Here is a 22395-nt window from a genome sequence, read left to right on the forward strand (position 1 = left end):
CGTTCTTATTAGTATTTCTGTTAATAGTCCAGGTCCAAGATCATCAGTATAATCTCCTCGTCTAGTAATCAGGAAACTTATCGCGTTTCTCTTAAGCAATACTCTTTTCAATTTTATAAGTCCGACTTTCATAGCTTCTTTAGTAATACAGTTATTATGTTTGTCCTTTATAACAACAGAGAAAATATTACGGTTTTTATATGTAGTCGTTAGGATTTTCCCGACTTTCGGTTTTAAGGTTTTCATAATATTGCGTAAATCTATAGCCCGAATTTCACTTAATAGCTTTGAAATAGCGGTTTGATCGTTGCAGTCTCGAGATATAAAATGTACAATATTATATATTTTGTAGAATATATCTCACAGGCTCTAATGAAAAATTACCGATGGCGGTTTCACTGCTTGAACTCGGTATTTTATAATTTTCTGATCTTCGATATTGGTTAATTGGTCCTGGCGGCGCTAACAAGAAGATCAATCCGTCATCTACTGGCGTCCTTGAAAAGTATAATTTCACAGGACTCTTGTTACTAAGGTCTGATTCTTCGGGTATTCCCTCGAGTCCATTGGATCTTACCATCGGTCGAGGTCCTTTAACCATGGGGTTACTTCTAGCCCCCGATATTCCCGTTTTAATGGTCGGGGTTACTGATATCTCTCGATATCGTGGCTGCCTTAAGGCTTTTTTGACTTCCTTACTTCTCTCAGGACTTACCCCTTAGTCGTATCTGAGCGACGATGGTTTTCATATTCGTCCAAGCGGTCTGTGTCCGAATCACCATTGTGCTCTAGATGGGTTTCCATTAATTTTTGCGAATCTTCTACTAACTCCGTTATTCTATTCGCCATTACTTTATCAGAATTATTTATTTCATCATATGGATCAAGGTTCCATATTGTCTTTTGTAGTTCTGGTGGGGGCTCGTCTCTATCTGAGAAATGAGAAGGCATTTCCCTTAGACGTTTCTTGATTTGGTCCGATATAAATTGCCGGTGCACGGATGGATGTCTATATTGCTTGGTATTGACCGGTACTCTATTCTCCAAGTATATTTCGTGTTTTATTAAATTAGTGCACAGTAAGAGTTCTCCAGGAAGTAGGAACACAATCGGATATCTTTTCAATAAACGTTTAACACTCTTAAGTTCATTCGAGCTCAGGTGTCCTATCCTTATCAACTGCAACAATTGATCACGTCGTTTCTTGGATTGATCCATAGCCTGTTCTGGTCCCTGAGGGCTACCTTTCTGATCTGAATTTCTGTCGCTAGAGAATTCCGATTTATAATATTCGAATGCAATAATTTCCTTCGGATCCACTTCTACCGTTACTTCCCTCTCATCATGGGTGTTGATAGCCATAATCTTACAGGTCTCATGATCGTTGATGACTATGCCTTCTCCAAAAAAGACTTTAAACATCGGCCACGTTTATTCTAGCTAAATACCCTTCCGTGAGCGTACTCGTCACCAGGTTAATCTGTATGACCTGCCGATTTCTCGGCGCTAAGGTGTATCTTACCGTGCCGACCGGTAGTCCTTTTTCGCTATCTGTAGACTTACTACTCGCATTTCTTTCACAAGCGAGTTGTTCTATTCCTCTATGTAGTTCTGTTGCAGTTTCATTATCCGATACATAATCCTCACGAGCTCTGATACTCATAGTCTGTATCAGATCGTCTTGTAATCGGTCAATAGGGACGTCATTCGGTAAAAATAGTACTGGATTCATTACATCTCTATTTACCATTAGGTTACTATGATGATATAAAATTACAGCGTTGGTATCAATTAGACAATTTCTGCTTAACATTCCGTCCTCTTCGATAGAAAAATTATTCCATACTATGTGAAATTTTGCAATCTTTCCATTTATACTCAGTATCGCCGTACCTATGGTTGGAACGGTGCGTGCCGTAATACCATTCCAGGTAGTAACTTCCCTAGGATCAATCTTCGTGGTCCAATTTAATGTATTAAACTTAATTAAGTTCACAGCTGATCCATTATCTACCAGAAACACGGTCCATTTTTTGCTGGTCTCTGGTATACGAAACTTTACTCTTGTTGGCGCATAGATTGATGATTTCCTGCGCCAAGTCGCCAATTCAAGGCAACTGCAATGACTGGTTTAATAGGGCTTGCGGGTTCCTTAATATCGTCATCACTTTTGCCGGAAATACTCCCGGTTTCTCGGTCGTCGGTACTTCTTGAATTTCCGCCCATATCGTCTTCGCATTCTGTTGCTGATGTTGGGTCTTGTCCTAATTCTGGCGACACGTCTGACAGGGGCCTGCTCTATTTATTGCTGGGCAAGCCCCATCTGAGATCAAATTACCTGTATTACCCTGTTGCTGGTATCTTGGATTGGATCTAAGCTCGCCCTTTTGTTGCTGAACATACGCTATTGTTCCATAGTGCTTTCCGGCGGGGTGGTGATATAAGTCCGTATCGGGGTTATATAAACGCCCTGTATGCGGTCCATTGTTCTGATAATTCCTATAGCGAGGTTTTCCAGTTCCTATTTTGATACTGTCTCTGCCCTCGAGGTCGATTCTGCTGTTGTCCTTGGTTATTCTGAGTATTTATGTATTTTTGTCCATTATTTCGCTATACGAACAACTGTTGAATTTCCGCGGGTAATTCATCCAACTCATCTTCGTATTACTCTTCTTGGTCGTTTTGTTGATCTTATGCAAAATTTACATTAAGACTGCGTAGTAAACGGGTCCATTTATTAGAGTTTGGCTCGCCATGCCTTGCCCTCAATTTATTCCTTGTTTCTATGCGAAGTGCTTCTTTATACGCATCCTCCGGGATTTTTGGCTGCTTAATATCCACTATATCTCCGATTTCCTTTGGTAATCCATCTATAAAGGTTTTTATAGTTGAATTCCGCATCGGGGTCATCATTGTCTTGGTGAAGTTTTCCCCGAGCTCTTCCTTCAGCGCATCCTGCGCGCAGTTTAGCAGAATGTTGATTCTATCATGGAAATCACCAACCGAATCCCCTTGCTTCATACATAAACTATGAACTTTAGAATCATAGTACGCAAAGTCCATGTAGGGTGCGAAGCGCTCCTTCAAAATCTTGATCAAATCATCGACTGCTTTGATGGATTTTCCGTAAATGCAATCGCATGCGGGTCCTCGTAATTTAGCAATGATTAGTCGAACACAATGCTGTTCCTGTCCGTTCGATATCAGCGCTCTTCCCTTACGAATGTCTTGAATGAAATCCTTAAGCGGCAAATTTTTTCGTCGAATTCAGTAATTTCCTGTACAATATTCTGTAAGGTAAAGCTGGCTGACATGCTAATCAGTAGCTGCAAGATAGCCGCTTCGGTCGCCATTTTACTTATAGGCTAGCGTACACTCGTATTTTATTTTCATTTAATACAGAGCCTCACTAAACTTTCTTCATCCGCTTCACGGATAATTTATGGCCCAGGGTCGCTTTTGGGATAATAAAGAAAACGTTGGGACGACAATATGAAAATTTATCGTCGGCAATAAAAATAAAGAAAATAATATTAATAATAATATCCGACAAAATTTTAATTTATTCTAAATTCCTTAAGTAGTTACTGACACGATACCAATTATATTTAATGATTTATACCGTATTGTATATCAAATAAAGATAATAGAAATTAAAAAATCAAAGAAAATTTCAACAAAGAATAATATAATATAATATAAAAGTAATAATCATTTATTGCGACGGACACAAACTACGAAGAAGGGAAAAAAAGATTCCGACTATCTCGCAAAAAGAAACATTTGCAAGCGTGCACATCGAATTTCAGATGCTAATGTCATACGTAAAATAATAATCAATTTTTTTTAAGTCGTGTTTGATTTCGAATATTTTTAAAAAGAATCACGTAGCCAACTCCACTCGAGTGAGTGGGCAGAAAATATGAGAACGCAAGAAAATCCACCCAATGTTATAAGCAAGAGACCTAATTACGTTTACGCGACCATCGCCGAAAAATGAAACTCCGCCGAATTCTTATGCGCTCGAACTTGTGAATGAGAAAAACAATTTTCGTCTTCGGCGTGAATTTAGCCCGCCTAGAGATAAACGTCTCACTCAGCCGTTTGCGTAACACGCGGGACGAAATAGTCGTAAATTTTTTTGCACAAAAGTACATAAACATAAATCAAATAAATATTTAATCATGATTATAATTAAATACAAATTATCATAGTTATCGTACGGAAATAAAATAATATATAATATATGAAATAATAATAATGAGGGAATAATTTAAGTAATCTCCCTTAGATTTAACACATAGAAATATACGTATTTTTAATTTAAAAGATTATTTAATTTATAAGAATTTCAACACGAAAGAAAAGAAAGACAGAAGTCTGAGAAAATCACGCTCTGCTACCAGTCGATAGGTGGCAATTCGCGTCAGGCAAATCTGCCTTGTACGTAGGCCTTTTAAACAACCGAGCAGCCTTAGACTCGGGCGGCACTCAGGCTTTCAGACACTCCGGCCCGTTCGTACATTAATAATGCAATTCCTATTAATTGAAATCCGGCACTCGATATCACGATTATAAAATAATTAATCTGATGTTTATAAAAATTTTCGCTCGTTTATTAAATAGAAAGGAAAATGTAAATAGAGTTTTCTTTAATATGACGGGGAAACATATGGATAAACTTGAAGAAGTTGCAACGGTAGTCGATTCAATTAATCGAACCGTTCGCGATTCTAATTTTCGTGCGTTAGTTCTAAGTATTGAGAGAGAGAGAGGGGGCGCGCGATCTTTTGAATTAGCAGTTACGTCTCAGCTGTTGTTACGAATAGATATCGCCGAAGTTTGTTTCCACTGTTTTTCTCGCCGACTAATAGTTTTTTATCCAGAATAATTACGCGCGTGAGTGCAACAACGTGATTAACGGATTGCGGCGTTACGATAGCGGCAGATTTGCAGCTGATAGGCGGTACGAGGCAGCGCAGTTGATAACCTAGGACCAGAGGCAGTTGATAGTTTACTGACATCAACAATTACGGCTGATCACCGTAATTGCACCGCAGGGTAGGTGCACCTCCCTTAATTATTACGTGACAAAATACATTTAGTATTTTGTCCAACCGTGTTAGCGTTGATTTTTTTTTGTATTCGCGCCGAGCGTTAGATCGCGCCAATATTCGAATCTTCTGTCTCTCTTTTTCACCGAAAGTTATTTAATTGTAAATCCTATTCGCGTGCGTCAGTCTTTCGGCCCGACAAAGACTGTAGAGATTTTTTATTAATAAAATCTATTAAACTTATTCGCCGATTTCGTCATACAATTTTTCCTAATAGTTTAAACAATTGAAAAAGGCTTAGGTTTTAATTCGATTATAGCTAGGGGATTAAGTGGATTAGGAGCAAAGTCGATTACACTTAAAACTCATCGAGTATCACAAGGCACGTGACTTAAGGTGAGTTCAACTCTGCTTGATCGAAGACAACTAAGTTAAGTCAGCTGACGTTAAGGCGAATACACGTATTAACATACGTGTTAACGGAGCGGCGGTTTGCTCTGCATCGTGGGAGTTTGCTCTTAAATAAATTTCTCATTTTGTAGATTTACCCCCCCCGTTACAAAGTTTATATTTATAATATTTATTCTAGTCACTTTCACAACTTAAAATAAATTAAACGATATATATATATATATATATATATATATATATATATATATATATATATATATATATATATATATATATATATCGTTTAATTTATATATATAAATATTTAGACTCGTAACTTCCGCCTCGCGTTGTCTATTATTTTTTTATTACATAAAAAATGGTACTCACTTCGTATTAATAAAATAAATATAAATTGGTCCAAGGTATTATTTGATTGGTTTTGTGGGTAAAATCTTCCTTCAAATCTGGCTGAATTTACTGTTCCAATATATCCTTTTTATACAATAATACAGCGACACATAGTAAAGCGATGATTTTGATGATTTTCGTTTATATAAACAAAAAAATTATTGAAATGATTGTACTCGACACTTTTAATATTCTATTAAAAACTCACACTTTTATAAAACTCAATATCTGATATTCTCAAACTCTGATATTCTCAATTACAGATTTTACTTCAATAGGAAATAAATGCAGCCTTCTTAGTTGGGCGCTCACTACTCCTAACTGCCGGATCACACTCTCTCTATTTGTCTGTGCCTTTTCGTTTCCCTCTCTCTTTCTTTACTCTCTCTCTCTCTCTCTCTCTCTCTCTCTCTCTCTCTCTCTCTCTCTCTCTCTCTCTCTCTCTCTGATTTACGCATTTTTAATCGCTTCACGTTTTCTAGCCTAACACGCTTAGTGCAGTATGCTGTCGCAGATCGGCTTTTCCTACTCATTCCCGCAGTGGCGCGCATACGGATAGTACTGATGATAGTGTCTCATCGTTATATTCTTGACCTTGACGTGGCAGGAATGGGACTCTTGCAAGCGAAGTCTTAAGTAGATATATTATAACAAAAAAATAAAATGGTTCGTCACGTAACAAATGGTATTAAATATATATAAATTTGATAATAGTAAGAACATATCTGTTTATATTTAAATGATTTTTTTGTTTATATTATAAAAACAGAATGAGAGAGGGAGAGAGTAAAAGAGAGTGAAAAGAGGTACTTACACAATTGATGGTGGAGGTATCAGCGGCATCCGGATAGTTGGCAGCTCCATGAATGTCGTCTCTCCTCGGTGTTGGTGTTCTCTGCTGTTTGACGACTTCGTCCACCACCGCTTCCTTCGGTGACATCAGCACTCCGAAGACATCGTCTTTGAAGAGATCACAGTCGTCATCGTCTAATGCTGCCATGACTTCGTTGAGCTCGTCTTGCCACGGCACATCGTCAGGCGAAAACAATTGTTCTAACTCGTTACTCACTGCACTATCGTCTTCACGCTGCATTTTTCTTCACTTTACTTTACTTCACGATAAAAAAATCACAATGACGTATCGTTGCAAGACGATCTTTTTTATTCATTTCCGCAAACACTGGCCGCGCATCGGTCATTAGTCGAAGAATTGGGAGTGGGAGACTACGCGACTGCATTGATTTTGTCGCGTGCCTAAGACGATCATAATTAATGATGAGAGTAGCTAAACAATAGCGATTAGTGCGGAGAAGAGACGCGAATGTGTATTAATACAGGATCGCGATAGCGCGTGCGCTTTTCTTCACGCAACGGACGAATGGTAGGTGGTAATTCCGGGCCACCTTTTTCAAGTTGGCGAAGCTATACAATCCGGACAGTTAATTGATATCATGGATTAATATAAATTTAAAACAGCACTTTTTAGTGCTAAATTTCAATGATAGACAAACTATTAGTTCAATAAAAAAAATTATATTATTTTTATAAATCAGCACTTTTCAGTGCTATTCAAACGTATGTACAATATCGTAGCCGCAAATGTAAATACTAAAAAACAAACGTTTCAACAAAAAAAAAACAATTATACTTTACGAATGAATTCAACCTTGTGTTTTCCTTTATTCCTACCCCCATTTTCAGCGAAACGAGCAGGTAAGTATAAGGTAAGTATTTTTTAATTAAAAAATATACCATATTAAAATAGTTCATTTAATTCAGTGTACAAAATAATACTAAAACTGATCATTTTTTCCTAAATCATAAAGTTATATATAGTTAGTACGCACGATCTTTACAAAGAGCGACAATAGCTCAAATGGTAGAGCACTGTCGTGTAGATGCAAAGGATGATTGGTTCGATTCTCCTGTATGTCTATTCTTTTTTTTTTATCTTTGTTCTTAAATGAATTTTAACGATAAGTCACATATTTTTTTACTAAAAGATTATTAGAAGAAAAAAAAAACGATAAATAATGTTACTAATTTTTTTCTTATAGAGTATTAGATGTAGACATTTATTTATATGTACATATGACAACAATTAAATTCAACAACAAGGGCAGGTAAGTTCTTTTCAATTAGAATAGTTGAAATATCATCAATAAAAACAACAATAAAAAAAATGTGTCTAAAATTAGTGCGTATATGCGACAGTTTTGAATGACGTCATCCGTACAGACCATTGAGTCGATTCCCCACGAGTTGTATGCTTTACATACACATACATACGCGTGTGCACGTGTATGTATAGCTCATGACAAATTAAATGAATTCTTTTATAGAATGTATGGCATGTATGGCATGTATGGTATGCCATAAATAAAAAATGAGCTGCATCTCATCAGCAGTCGCATTCGCATCCAGAGTGAACTAGTGTAAAGTGTGAAAGAAAAAAAGGTGATATGAGCATTCTCCAATGACCTCTAACAAGATTGACTATAGGCAATTATTTGTTTTATTGTTTATAGAACATACTTTATATATTTTTTTCAATATTTTTATTTATACAGATTTGAACAAGCGAGGCTGGATAGCTTCACGGCTCAATGGACATGCGCACACGTACAACCAGCAGATCTTGCTGCAGTCTACTTTTACTAAACGGAGCAGATTGATCGAGTGCGTTGTTTTGAATGTGGTCTGGAAGTCTGTCGTTGGGAAGAAGGTGATGACCTTATGACGGAACATCAACGCTGGGCTGGCTGCTGCCTTTTCATTCGCAACAGAAGTTGTTGCAATGTGCCAATCGGATCAAGCCCCATACCAGCAAGTCCTGGAAGAAGTAGAGATGATTGTGGACGGTATAAGCATGAGTATCGGGCAACAAAAACGTGGGAAGAGCCAGCAACGGCTAGCGTACCTACTGCTAACCCGCATGCATGTACAGACGAGTCAGCGTTATCATCGATGAAGAGTCTTATTACAAAACTTTTTTTTGACTTACATTTGACGGAGAAATATGCATCGGAAAGCGAATCGAATGCAGCCATCAGGATGATATCTGTTTATGAAGAACTTTTATGCGATCATTAGAAGAGTATTGACAAACAGAACGAAAAAATGAATAAACTTAGTGATAGGGTTGAACAGTCGCAGCGAGATACGAGTATAGTCAATATTTTGCATCAACTTGAAATTACTAGATGTACTATAAGATATGTTTGGATTCTAGGATTGCTGTACTATTTTCACCTTGTGGACATATCGCTGTATGCATGGAATGTGCACCAAGAATTCATGATTGTCCAACATGTCGTCAAAGTATTACCAAGCATGCTCATGCTTATTTTGCGTTAATTTGTTCTTTTTTTTTTAATGAAGTGCCTATTATTTAAAAAAAATGTTTCTCAACTTTTTTTCTCTTTTAATCTCCTATTTTGTATTTTAATGTTGAATTTTATTTTGATAAAAAAATCTGTTCAAGTTAATTGAAAATTTTAGAAATATGATTTTTTTATGTTTCTTATATATATATAAGAAACAAAAAAAATCAATAATATACATTTCTAAAATTTATATATATAATAGGTGACTAAAAAAATAAGAATTGATTGATACGTTAATTTTTTATTTATTTGAAACTTAGATATAAAAACTAAATTACATAACATCACGACTTTTGCGAGCGAATATCCATTTACTGTTAGCCAGCGCGTTTTTAGAGGCACATGGTGTATTTGATAGATACGCGTTGTAGTTACTGCATACGGAAATGCTATCGTTTGAAAGATTCATGTGTGATGGACAACCCAAGTCTTCAACGTTAACCACAGTCCTTCTGTAAAAAAAAGAAGCAACAATAATACGAATTCGTTCAAGGAAGTTTTGAAGCCATGTACGTCTACAACAAAATTCATTGTAATCGTTCCATGAATTCTGTCAATATCAACTAAGATGGGTGGAACTTTGCCCTTCCTCATACCACTTTTTTGCAGGCTTGAGTGCAACTGGTGCTCTAGCTGTAGGCGCCGCGGGAATGGCAAAAGCTGTGAACGATGCAAAATCTGCAAACAGCAATTGAAAGAGAACGAGAGACACAACAAAACGATGGAGGCCATTACTCTGGGAAAAGGCATGTATCTCAAACCTTATAAAAAAAAGGCTATAAATTTTGTCTCAAACCTTGTCTGGGATCAGGTTTGAAAAAAAAAAGTTCAAAATAAATCTACCGGATAGAGCTCTCACAAACACGGACTTGAAGTATGCAAAAATTTTGAATATACCAAATTTTTGCGGAATCTTCTTGAGAAATGACTTACCGAGTTCTGGACCATATTATCACGAATCAGCTATAGTCAATCTTGATGACGTCGAAGGAACAGGGACGCACTGAGTGGCTTATCGGAAAATCGGAAAAAACGTCACATATTTTGATAGCTTTCATATCTCGATATCTTGATGATATCGAGATCAAATATAATATGAAATGATATCAAGATTTCAATTCTCACGTATGCGGTCATCTTTGTTTATAGTTTTTGTGCGAGTGTATAAAAGTAAAGGCAACGTGAAAATATTGGTAGTCATGTTCGGAAAGTCATGGAGGATTCGTTAACTCTGACTCTCTCCGGTAATTTTTCACTGTTGAAAGCGTACTATTTCCCACCAATTGAACTATCACAGTATAAACATTATAAGTTGGGCTTAGTCGAGTTCCTAACGTTCAACTCGATACCTAATATTGACGTACATAATAATAAATTTTACGTCGCAAATCAAATTATCGACATACCTGTTGAGACCTACGATATCGATGACATTGATAAATTTCTAGGCAAAGCTGTGAAGCATCTCCGCACTGATAATAATAATAATATAACATTAAGTTTGAAACCAAACAACAACACCTTGCATTGTATAATCAAGTGTTCTGAACCTATCGGTTTTCATCCGCAGAATTCTATTGGACGATTGTTGGGTTTTTCACGACGTACATTAGAAGCAAACGTTTCTCACAATCCTGATATACCCGTCAGTATTATCAAGGTGAAGGCTGTAAGAGTCCAGTGTAACATAATCGCTGACGCTTACTTGAACGGAAACACTGTTCACGATATTCACAAATTTTTTCCAGCAGTATCGTCTGGATATAAAGTTATTGAAATTCGCTCTTACGTGATTTATCTTCCAGTTACGAAAAAGTCTGTAGATTATTTATAATTATGCATCGTCGATCAAGACGGAAATTTAATTAATTTTCGCGGTGAAGTCATAACTGTCAGATTACACCTCAAAAGTGTATGATGGGAGTCGTTTACGATTCAAAGAGTGGCAGGGACTCTATAAGCACTCAAATATGCAAGCCCAGCGTCAGTTGTCGACTGAAATTGAAAACGTCAACACGGCGAACTTCAGTCACCAATCGTCATCGGAAAGCGAAAGCTTTAACACGTCAAAGCATAAAGTTCCTAAAAAGTCTTGGGCTAAGAGTAGTTCCAGGTGGAAAATAAATGCAGCTTTCAACGACACAATGGAGAACATTCTAGAAATACAGTCACCTGTTGCCTTCGATGAATCTTTGGCACATTACGAGATCCACGCTCATCAACCTTACACCAATTCATCGTTTAAAAATAGTGACGAGATTTGTATATCAATTCAACATCATGACTTGTGCCTTTTACCATCTCGCAGCTCGTTACATATTTGTGGACGATTATGTAACAACAATAACACTTTGTTAACGAATACTAATTTTGTTAATAATGCCAATTATCACATGTTTGAAGAAATTTGATATGAGCTGAAAGCTATAGAAATAGATAAATATAAGAACGTTTATCTTACAACAGTTAATACAGAACAAAAGGACCGTAAAATAATTAATGCGAATGGCGTCTTTGATATTTTGATACCTCTGAGCTTCATACTTGAATTCGCTGAGGACTATCGCAAAGTGCTAGTGAATATGAAACATGAATTAATTCTCATAAGATGAAGTTCCGATGTAAATACAGTTTATCAAACGAAGAAGACCGTCAACGACGTTGAAGCTTACGAAGAATTCAAGATTGATGTAACACGTCTCAAATGGCTTATGCCCTATGTAACTGCATCGAATGCAAAAAAAATATGTGTACTCGACTTTCTAAAAAACGAACGAAGTATTTCAATGAGTTTTCGTAGTTGGGAACTGTACGAATATCTAGTGCTACCTGCAAATACAAATCACACCTGAACAGTTCAAACGATAAATCAGTTGGAGAAACCACGCTATGTCATCTTAGCCTTCCAAACTAATCGAAAAAATGAACCAAACTCTAACGCTAGTTTATTTGATCATTGTAATATCGAAAATGTAAAACTGTACCTCAACTCTCAGTGCTATCCATACGGTAATCTCAACATTGATTTCAGTAAAAACCAGTACGCAATGTTGTACGATATGTATGTCAATTTTCAAAACGTATACTACGGTAAAGGTGCCGAACCGATGCTCAAAAAACTCGAATATAAGAATTACATGCCACTCGTAGTGATTGACTGTTTGAAACAAAATGAATCATTAAAGACTTCTCCAGTAGATGTACGCTTGGAGTTCGAAACCAAAGAAAATATTCCCGAAGGAACTACAGCATATTGTCTTATTCTACATAATAGCATCGTTCAGTATAATCCGTTAAATGGTGATGTGAAGAAACTTATTTAGAAGGGGTGAGGGGTATTAAATAATTGACTCTTTTCTTAAGCAGCTCAGTAGTAGCTTTCTATCGCAATGGAGTACGTAGTGGACATGCAAGGCTTCATGATGCATGACAAAACATGCTGTGAAAAAGTTAGCGATACTTCCAGTTAACTACAACGAAGAACTACTCGTACGCTTGTTCAAACCTCCCTTTCTATGATGAAGACTAACGGAGAAATATAAGCGAAAAAATCTCTGGTTAGAACTTTACTACCATGGATTAACATGAAACTCTAGCGATTTTAAATACGAAGAGCATCAATTCAGTTTTCTTTGACTGCAGGGGCGTGGTGCATCATGAGTTCTTGCCACAGGGTACAACAGTAAATAAGGAATATTACCTGCAAGTTATGCGCAATTTGCGCGAAGCAATCCGCCAGAAACGTCCGAATTTGTGGAAAAATAAAAATTGACTTTTGCACCATGATAACGCCCCTGCTGCTCATACATCGTTGCTTGTGCGCGAATTTTTGGCTAAAACCAACACAGTAACGATGCCACAGGCACTGTATTCCCCAGATCTGGCCCCCTGTGACTTCTTCTTGTTCCCAAAACTGAAGAGGCCCTTGAAAGGACGGCGTTTTGCCACGATTGAGGAGATAAAGACGGCATCGAAGGATGAACTAAACAAGATCACAAAAAATGATTTTTTGAAATGCTTTGAGGATTGGAAAAAGCGTTGGCACAAGTGCATTATATCCGAGGGGGATTACTTTGAAGGAGATAAAATAAAAATTGATGAATAAATAAGTATTTTGTGAGAAAAATAAAAATTCACCTTACTTTTTTATCACACCTCATATATATATATATATATATATATATAACAGAATTATTAGTTTTATATTATAACGGAGAAATCCAGCCGTTCCCGTTCAGGTAGCTCGCGACTGTCCGCACAAAATTATTTTATTAAAAGAGAGGGGGTCCGGGAAGCAAAAGACGTTACCACGACTGAATAATGCGTCGAACAAATGCACTAATCGTACGCGAATAAACTAATGTGGGATCAGGAGTGATTTTAGGTAACGATATCACAACAACAAACTGGTGTAATAACAATTTTAATAATACAAAATCGCTACTTATTCTAAATAAAGAAAAAAACAACGCCAGTATAAGACAAAATTATCCATACCGCGTAACGCGCAGCGGAACGGCTGAAGGGCTGCTCACCGAACCGCTGTTTGTTTATTCGTCAGTAATCGCGAGAAATATATAAAATGTACAAAGATTCAAGAAGAACAATCCTCGCCCGACACAAAGTCACTCGTTCGACCTCGTAGCTGGCAAGGATGCCTAGCTACGAAGCGCTCACCCGGTACCTCGGACAGAGAGAGAGGGAGAGAGAGAGCGAGAGAAACCACAACACCGACCTGCTCCGTACTGTTGATGTGTTCTATCGTCCTTCGATTCTCTTCTCTTGGATTCCTTCTTTGTGTTATGCTGTGGATTTTATTGTAACGCAATTTTTCTTGTTATTCGTTATTCTCTGTTATTGCTATTTTTTATTTTTGTTGATGTTGTTGTTAGTGTTGTTGTTGATTCTTGTGTGTATCTATTGTCCTGGTATGGGTATGTGTGTGTAGTGATACCAATTACTGTTGTTGAGTGGGTGAATATTCGTTAGTTTCATAGCTCCTGTTTCGTGTGTACTGCTCACTACCAAGAAAAAATGGCCACACGCGCGCACAAATCGCGTCACCTTGCCAGTTAACCCACGTACACGGGTGCCGGCCTCGCAGCTTTCGCGGTTTTTACTTCTCGGTCACTCATTAACGATTATTTATTCACCGGGTACGTATCCTTACACTTGGTCACGGCGAGGGCGCCGGAAATCTTAGCCAACAAACGAGATGAAAAAACAGAAACTTTTTTTATGCGCGGGCCGGTCTGCTTCACAGCTCTCGATAAACTGCCGATTTTTTCTCCTCTCTCTCTCTACAGCGAGATACGCGCGCAGGTCTGCTAGCGGCTATCTCTCTCTCTCTCTCTCTCTCTCACTGTCTCATTCGTCGGCTCCCTCAAGCATGCCATCGCCGCCGTCGCAACTCGAAAAACAAAGAAATAACTAATGAGAGTGTGCTCAACCAGCGCAAACTCTTAGCTTGGCAAGGCGCACGGGCATTGGTGAGAGCTCGACGGAGAGCAACAGCCGGGCCGTGATTCTCCTTTACAATATATTAGCGCTTTTGGACCCTATAACAATCGTGTAGCTAATATATACGATAAGAACTGTCCGGGGTACTAGTGGCAGTGGCTCTAGCGGTACAGCATCGGCCTGTGGATCTAGAGAACGCGGGTTCGATTCCCCGATCTATCCGTTCGTTTTTTTTCGATAAAAATTTACTTCATTGCGTCTAAAAAATTTAACGTGCACACACACACATACACACACACACACACAAACGATGAACGGAAAACATGCAAACGCACGGGTATCGGCTCAGAGAGTATATTAGTTCAGTAGAGAAGGGGGGTACAATGAACCGAAAGTGCTAGCGGGGAGGTAGGTGAGTCGACAGTGCCGAACATAGAACGTACGGGCATCAGCTCAGTAAAAGGGGGAGAGGCGGGAGGGAGGTGTGTCAACAGTGCCGAAGCACGTAACAGGAGGGGAGGTGAAATGACAGTGCTGAGCTGAAGATGAACGAGCACTAACTCAGGGAAGTCAAAATCCGTGAGCTGATACCCTCCTGAGCTAATGCCTTCCTGAGCAGATGTTTTCCTTGTTTACCTACTTAACATATTAGTGGCATATAAAAAAATTTTTTTTAATGACATAAATGACCATCCAAAAAAACAGTCCCTTTTTTGCTTATAAACAATTTAATTTGCAACTATCCTATTCATTTCACAAATTTATAACAGAAGAATTTTTAAAGGTAATTTCAAGGCGCAAATTGAAAAAAAAAATTGTTTATGTCCAATAGAAAACGAGTTAGGTTTTTTTCTTTTTTTTCAAAAATTCCTAGCCCTTTTATTTATAATCGTTGAAAACTCAATTTAGACAATAAAGACAATTGGTACCATAACGCTATATTTTCAGAATCTCTTATGGAATTTGAAAAGTTGAGGTATTTTTAAATGATATTGTAAGGGAAAGTTACCAGGTTAACCTTTACATAACCGGGATGACGCCTGTAGGCGTCATATGTTTTTTCATTAATCAAGCACAACTAAGTAGGTCCTTAAGGGTTATTTAGGTCTTTGAACTTGATTCTGTCATCAAAATGAAAATTTAAAATGGCGGAAGTAATACGGCATATGGCGGATACTATAATATATGGGTAATTCTTGGCTATTTCGATTGACTTGTAACCCTTAGGTTACGGATTTTTTTTTAATTTGGCAAATTGTTGTACACATAAAACTGAGATTTTTCCCAAATTTTGGAAACGATACATTAATTATATCAAAAGTTATTAACAATTAAAGAAAAATGATAAAAAATTTTCAAACGGCTATATTTTAAAAACTAATAGAGATATCGAAGTCGGATTTTTTTCAAAATACTTATAATGATTTAAAATTTCGAAATAATTACAACAATAAACAATAAAAATTTTTTTTCGAAAGTTATTAACTTTTTGTTTAAACAATTGCTAATATCTCAAAAAGTATATTTTTTTTTTGAAAAATTCTTGCTCCTACGTATTCCTGAGGATTTTTGCTATCGAAATCAATCATAAAATTCAAGGGCCCGACATATCGGAAAGCGTAGCCCTAATCAAAAGAAGACGCCTCGGCGTAAGGCTGCGGTAGCGCTCCAGCGGACTCACGGTCGAAAGGTACTTTAGCTTTAATCTAAAAAACTAATAAAGATATCGAAGCTGATTTTTTTCAAATTACTTATAATACCTTGAACTTTCGAAATAATTACAACAATAAACAATAAAAATTTTTTTTCGAAAGTTATTAACTTTTTGTTTAAACAATTGCTAATATCTCAAAAAGTATATTTTTTTTTTGAAAAATTCTTGCTCCTACGTATTCCTGAGGATTTTTGCTATAGAAATCAATCATAAAATTCAAGGGCCCGACATATCGGAAAGCGTAGCCCTAATCAAAAGAAGATGCCTCAGCTTAAGACCACGAAGACGTCCCGCTGACTCCGAAGACGCTTTACAGCACGATACCTCTCGGCTATTTCTTGGGCCTTTATTTGGTCTTAATAGGTTTAGATGTATTAGATTACAATTAGATGTATTAGATGTTTATGTATATAAACTGCCGATAGTTTGAAGGTTAATAGGGCGATTTATGACTTATTTATGATTCATTTAACATATACTATTTCTAAAAATATTTTATTTTCATGAATAATTGAGTAATTAGATAATGCTTAAATAACTTTCAAATACACAGAAGAGTAACTGCTTGATCGAGTTTTTTCTAAGAAAACCAAATAAAGGCCCAAAAGACATTCAAGAGGTTATTTACTGTGAGGGGACCTCGGGTGCCGTTGCGCCCGGACACCGAGGCATCTTCTTTTGATTAGGGCTACGCTTTCCGATATGTCGGGCCCTTGAATTTTATGATTGATTTCTATAGCAAAAATCCTCAGGAATACGTAGGAGCAAGAATTTTTCGAAAAAAATATACTTTTTGGAATATTAGCAATTGTTTAAACAAAAAGTTAATAACTTTCGAAAAAAAATTTTTATTGTTTATTGTTGTAATTATTTCGAAATTTTAAATCATTATAAGTATTTTGAAAAAAATCCGACTTCGATATCTCTATTAGTTTTTAAAATATAGCCGTTTGAAAATTTTTTATCATTTTTCTTTAATTGTTAATAACTTTTGATATAATTAATGTATCGTCTCCAAAATTTGGGAAAAATCTCAGTTTTATGTGTACAACAATTGTCAGGCATATGTATGTTTGAATGTGTATACATCAGCCTTGTAGGTAGCGTTAATGAATGTGTGTCGCTCAGAATGCCGTCGGTGGTACGCAGCAACCTGGCACAGATAGTTGCCAGCTGCTGCCTCATCCTCAATTTCCTGATCACACCAGGTGTGTAAGCTTCCTCGGAGTGTTTGTGGCAGTGCCCGAGTAGGTAACGCATCCGTAGTTTCATTCGCGTGCATTTTTATTGCAATTTTCCGTTCGTCCTTTTTCTCAAGCCGGTAATATGTAGTCGGGAGTGTGAGTGTGCGTATGCTTAATTTTTCTTCGGCATGCGCTCTTTTTTTCTCGTCAGCCGTTGAATAGCTTTTTGACTTGTTGCATCATTTTTTCAAGTATGTTTCTGTTAGAAGTCGAGTTAGGCATAATTATTTGGTTGGTTACGGAGCGGTAAAAGACGGGGATGAATTCCCTGAGACGTTAAAAATAGTGCAATACTCTGAGGTTAAGTCTTGTATGCACAGAATTAGAAGTGTTAAAAGCAGAAGTGGTTAGCAGAGTTATACCGAGGAAAAGTGTTAAGTAAACGGAAAGGTAGAAGTAGTAGTGGCTCTAGGCTTGATGTTGCCCAACATTTCTTAATCGCAAGTGACGAAAATAGAGCTTGACCGGAGACAATGGTTTTTTGGTACATCATCGTGCTCTTCACCACGGTCCTTTAAGTCTCCGGTCTTCATATTATGATCATAACCTAAATGGGTCTATAAGTCTGGGGTTCTAGGCAATTCATCCGTCTCTTTGTAGTTGGAGACCTCTTCTTGTACATTATTATAAGGATATTGGTAAACATTGAAGCACGATTTCAGATTATATTCGGTAGCATTCTCGACATCACCTTCTTATTCGTTCTCGAGTTAAGAAGTGCCGTAGCGAACTACTACGACAAATGATTCGCATATCTCAAGCTAAGTTTGGCTGTCACATCTGGGACTTGAATAGATATTCCTCCTAGGTAATTCCTCGAGTTATCTAGGACTATTACCTTAATATTGTTTAGCTTATACCGATTCGCCATGAATCGATGGTAACTTCCTCAAGCCCCTCAGCTGCCACGCGTTCCTCTTTTCTACGTCTCAAATACGATGATTTGGAATAACCTTGTAGTTAAAAACGCGCCGCTCATTTTGATCGCCTTATGTATAATTCTATTGTGTGCAAATGTGAACTTGAGGATATGTGCATCTTACGTTGAGTGTTTTTCCTCTGTAAATGCGAAGACTATTGTTTTGACCATCGATTTACTTTCTCTGTTTGGGTTATTCTTTAGAGAGTAGGGAGCACTGGTCATGTAAAACGCTTCGTGAGTTTCCAGGTAGTTATCCATGCCTTTCCGGAATCAGATAGAAACATATCCTGCATACTAAAATGCAAGAATATGTCTTTGTTGAGTTGGTACTTTATAGTTTTAGCATTTTCTTCTCAGATAGAAATGCGCAAGATTAATATACACACTCGGTATACAAGTCCGTCGTGGGAAAGTTTGCGCCTCGGAAATAAATAATTATTTATAAATATAATTTATGCAGACGACCGCGGGTATAACCTTCCAATTTGCTGATTGTATCAGTCATAAATAATAAATAACACTTCGACATGGTATAGAACTTTTAAATTTATCGCTTTTGACCTTTGCTATATCACAATAAAAGCTAGCAATAATAGTATAAACTAGTTCTACAGGTATCAATAATATATATTAATGAATATATTAACGAATGAATACCATGTAGCGCAGAACAAAGCAAACAAAAATACGCCACTTTTGGTTGAATTTATGTGTCTAAGGTAAAAAAGTATTTCCTCAGTCCAACTCTAAAGACAGGAAGCAATAGCAGACACCAAAAAACGGAAGAGAGGGGCTTCTAGTACTAGAGACGTAGAAAAATTTAAACCTAGTCTCTTTTCTCATCAAGGAGACGCCGAGGTTCGGTAGTACTCTTTATCAAAGAATCCAAGGTTGCATACAGAGAAGCACTCTGCTAAATACACCAATTCTCTTATACGAATGGTTTTATATATCCGTAGGATAACTAACTAGCTTCTGCAAGAGTGAAACCAGCCCTGGTGCTTCCTATAGTAGATTCTATACAAATTATTACTTTGGAAATGACCTGTAGTCGACAACTGCAGATCTGTGTAATTGTTTTCATTTTACCAGTATTGAGGCTCAGACCAGAGCCCGTCACCAACTTTACCACCATCTGTACCACTTTGGACAGTCTAGCAGCGTTGTCTAGTAAATCATTCCTAGTGGTATGCAAATATATCTGTAGGTTAGAGAGAAGTATATAGAGAGAAAGAAATAGAAATTATGTTTTATGCTAGCTACGAACTAATCAAGGATCGGCGTACACTAGCACTAAACAAAAAAATTTCGCAACTTAATTAAGAACGCACGACTTACTTTCTAACTGACATTACTACTGCCAGGAATGTGCATGGAGAAATGCTAGTATTTGGCGTGTTGAAGCGCTGAAGCTATACTGTTGTCTCGCAAAAGACTTTCTCGGCACCAAAGGAGCACTGCCCTAAAGTCGTTTGGATTTTTCATCTCTGCAAAAATTCCGGATGAATATTTTCTTGCCGGGTGTGAGCACCAAAACTTTCGGATTTATCACACGTGGTAGAGCACTTTTCTCCAACTTAAAGCATTTTTGCGCCTTACTTATTTCATCACCAATATGAAGCACTCCACCTATTGGCCAATCAAATGCAGGAAAAAACGAAAATCGACTAAAAAAACAAATAGATCGAGACGATTTACTGGTCCTCCAGATTGGGCTATCTTCTAGCCGCGATTTGTATGCCGCTCTCTTCCTTCCACTTCAGCTCCATGCGTTAAATAACTACGAATTTCGGTCCCTCTCTTTTACTCGCCCACATTCTCATATTCCTTATCACGGTCACGCACTTACACATATGTGTTTATCTGAATGAATGTCAATTCATTACAAATGCTTAAATGTAATAATTTCATTCACGATGTATTGTAATCGTATTAATATTTTAATTATGTAATTAAATAAAATATGATATACATTTTAATAAGTGTCTTTTTTTTAAACCAACTATAATCAACTTTACTTAGAGTGAAAAATAAAAAAATTAACTATAAAAATTATATCAATAACGCTAAATATCTCTATAAATTCAATATTTCTGAAATTTCAATATTTTAAAATTTCATTTTGAAAAGGTCAATTTTAAAGTTATAAATTTGTAAAGTTACAAACTGATTAAATATATTTTTACAGGTTCCAACATTTGCTTATGAAAAACGACTATCCAGGATTGAAACATTAAGGCTAGCTATAACTTATATTGCATTCATGAGTGAGTTATTAGGTATTAAATTACAAAGCCCGAAACAGGATTATACATCGAAGGAATATTATTTGAAAAACAGTTAAAAGATATGAACAGTTTCATTACGCTTCCAGTGCAAAATTTATTGATAAATTCATTATTATTATCAAAACGCTATTTCAATAATATTATTTTTAATGCAGAAAAATCTCATACGTGTAAGTTAGGCAATTTATTGTATGGCATATTACTAAATCAATTATATACTTTTTCAAAAAGGTATAGCAGATACATTCGTGGATAATATTAACTTAACAATATTTTCATATTTCAGATTATATTGACGAAATTAAGCCGTTTTTGGACATAAGTAAATTTTCTTTGAATTATGAATAACATACTTTCATTACTGTGAATAATGTACAATTGAAAATATTTATTAAAAAAACCAGAATATTTTTTCGATCAGTTTCGTAGCATATTTTATATTCGATGATGATTTTCTATTTGACAGGATGAACGCACATTTAAGGTTCAGTGTTATGGTTCAGTAAAATAAAATTATTCATCTCAAATGTATTTGATAATGAAACAAATGAATATAATGAATTATACGAAAATACTAATATTATGTATGAATAAATCCTTAAAAACCAAATTAAAAGTTAATGGAACCGAGACTCGAAACGTACATATAAGTAATGGAACCTTGATTCTTATATGTTCACTTACATGCTATACATTATAAAGAGTGAAAGTCTTTGTTATACTTTCCTCTCTTTTTGTTACCTCTAAGCTTACATTATGTATTTATATAATATGCAGCTTTTCGTAATACTATTTGTTGATATATATAATAGATACCACTTTCGGATAGCAGAACAGTTTAAAAGGTAAGTGAAAGTGAAAGAGATGAATTCATTGCAAGGGGCGGACGTTCGCGGATCAGAGAGAGACAACACAGTATATATATTATCATTTGCTAGAGTAACAATGGTAATACAAATAGAAAGGTAGAAGAAAAGTAGCCTTTCTGATCATTAGACTCAGATTCGATTAGCTTATTGAGTAGCCAAGCCGTTTTTCTCGTTTTCTGCCGTTGAATATTTTAAGGTGATTGTGAAATCTTGACACAATTGACACGATTGAATGCTACGACAAAGCTGTGGAACTGCGAATAACTCGCGTTTGTCACTACTAAGGAACAGACTGATTGCAACGAGAAATTAGAATAAAGACTGATTGTTTATATCCTAGTTCGACAAGAGCGATAACGTCCACGATCATAAAATCTGATCATCTACGAAGCTCGCTTGATATAAGTACTCACTCGTTGACGTTTCCTCTCTCTACTTTCCTTTAAATTTTCTCTCTCGCTTGCTGCGGCAAAACGATATAAAATTTTCCCTTGTTACGCTCATTGAAGCTTCGACTTACTATAATTTTTGCTGCCTATTTTATTGCGATTCATGCCTGACTTAACCCCAATTCTCATTCTTATTCTGTATACGATAATGCGCCTTGGATTTCACGTATTTCAGCTGCTTATTAGATGCACGACGCTCTCTATGGAC

At 36.5% G+C, this 22395-nt stretch overlaps 1 protein-coding gene across 3 annotated transcripts in view; it reads left to right on the top strand.

Annotated features, from left to right (window-relative positions):
* LOC131675481 (pancreas transcription factor 1 subunit alpha-like) overlaps positions 1–21283 on the top strand; it is a 588733-nt gene extending 567450 nt beyond the window's left edge. For 2 of the 3 annotated variants that reach the window (XM_058954478.1, XM_058954479.1), the window contains exon 4: positions 20770–21283. In XM_058954478.1, the coding sequence (XP_058810461.1) occupies positions 20770–20925 (156 nt within the window). In that variant the 3' untranslated portion in view covers positions 20926–21283. The remainder of the gene's footprint in view (positions 1–20769) is intronic. The other variant, XR_009303055.1, reaches the window with a different exon arrangement.
* Positions 21284–22395: the final 1112 nt, after the last annotated feature.

The sequence above is a fragment of the Phymastichus coffea genome, unplaced genomic scaffold (assembly GCF_024137745.1).
Source record: "Phymastichus coffea isolate CEN01 unplaced genomic scaffold, Cenicafe_Pcof_1.1 PCOF00023, whole genome shotgun sequence".
NCBI lineage: Eukaryota > Metazoa > Arthropoda > Insecta > Hymenoptera > Eulophidae > Phymastichus > Phymastichus coffea.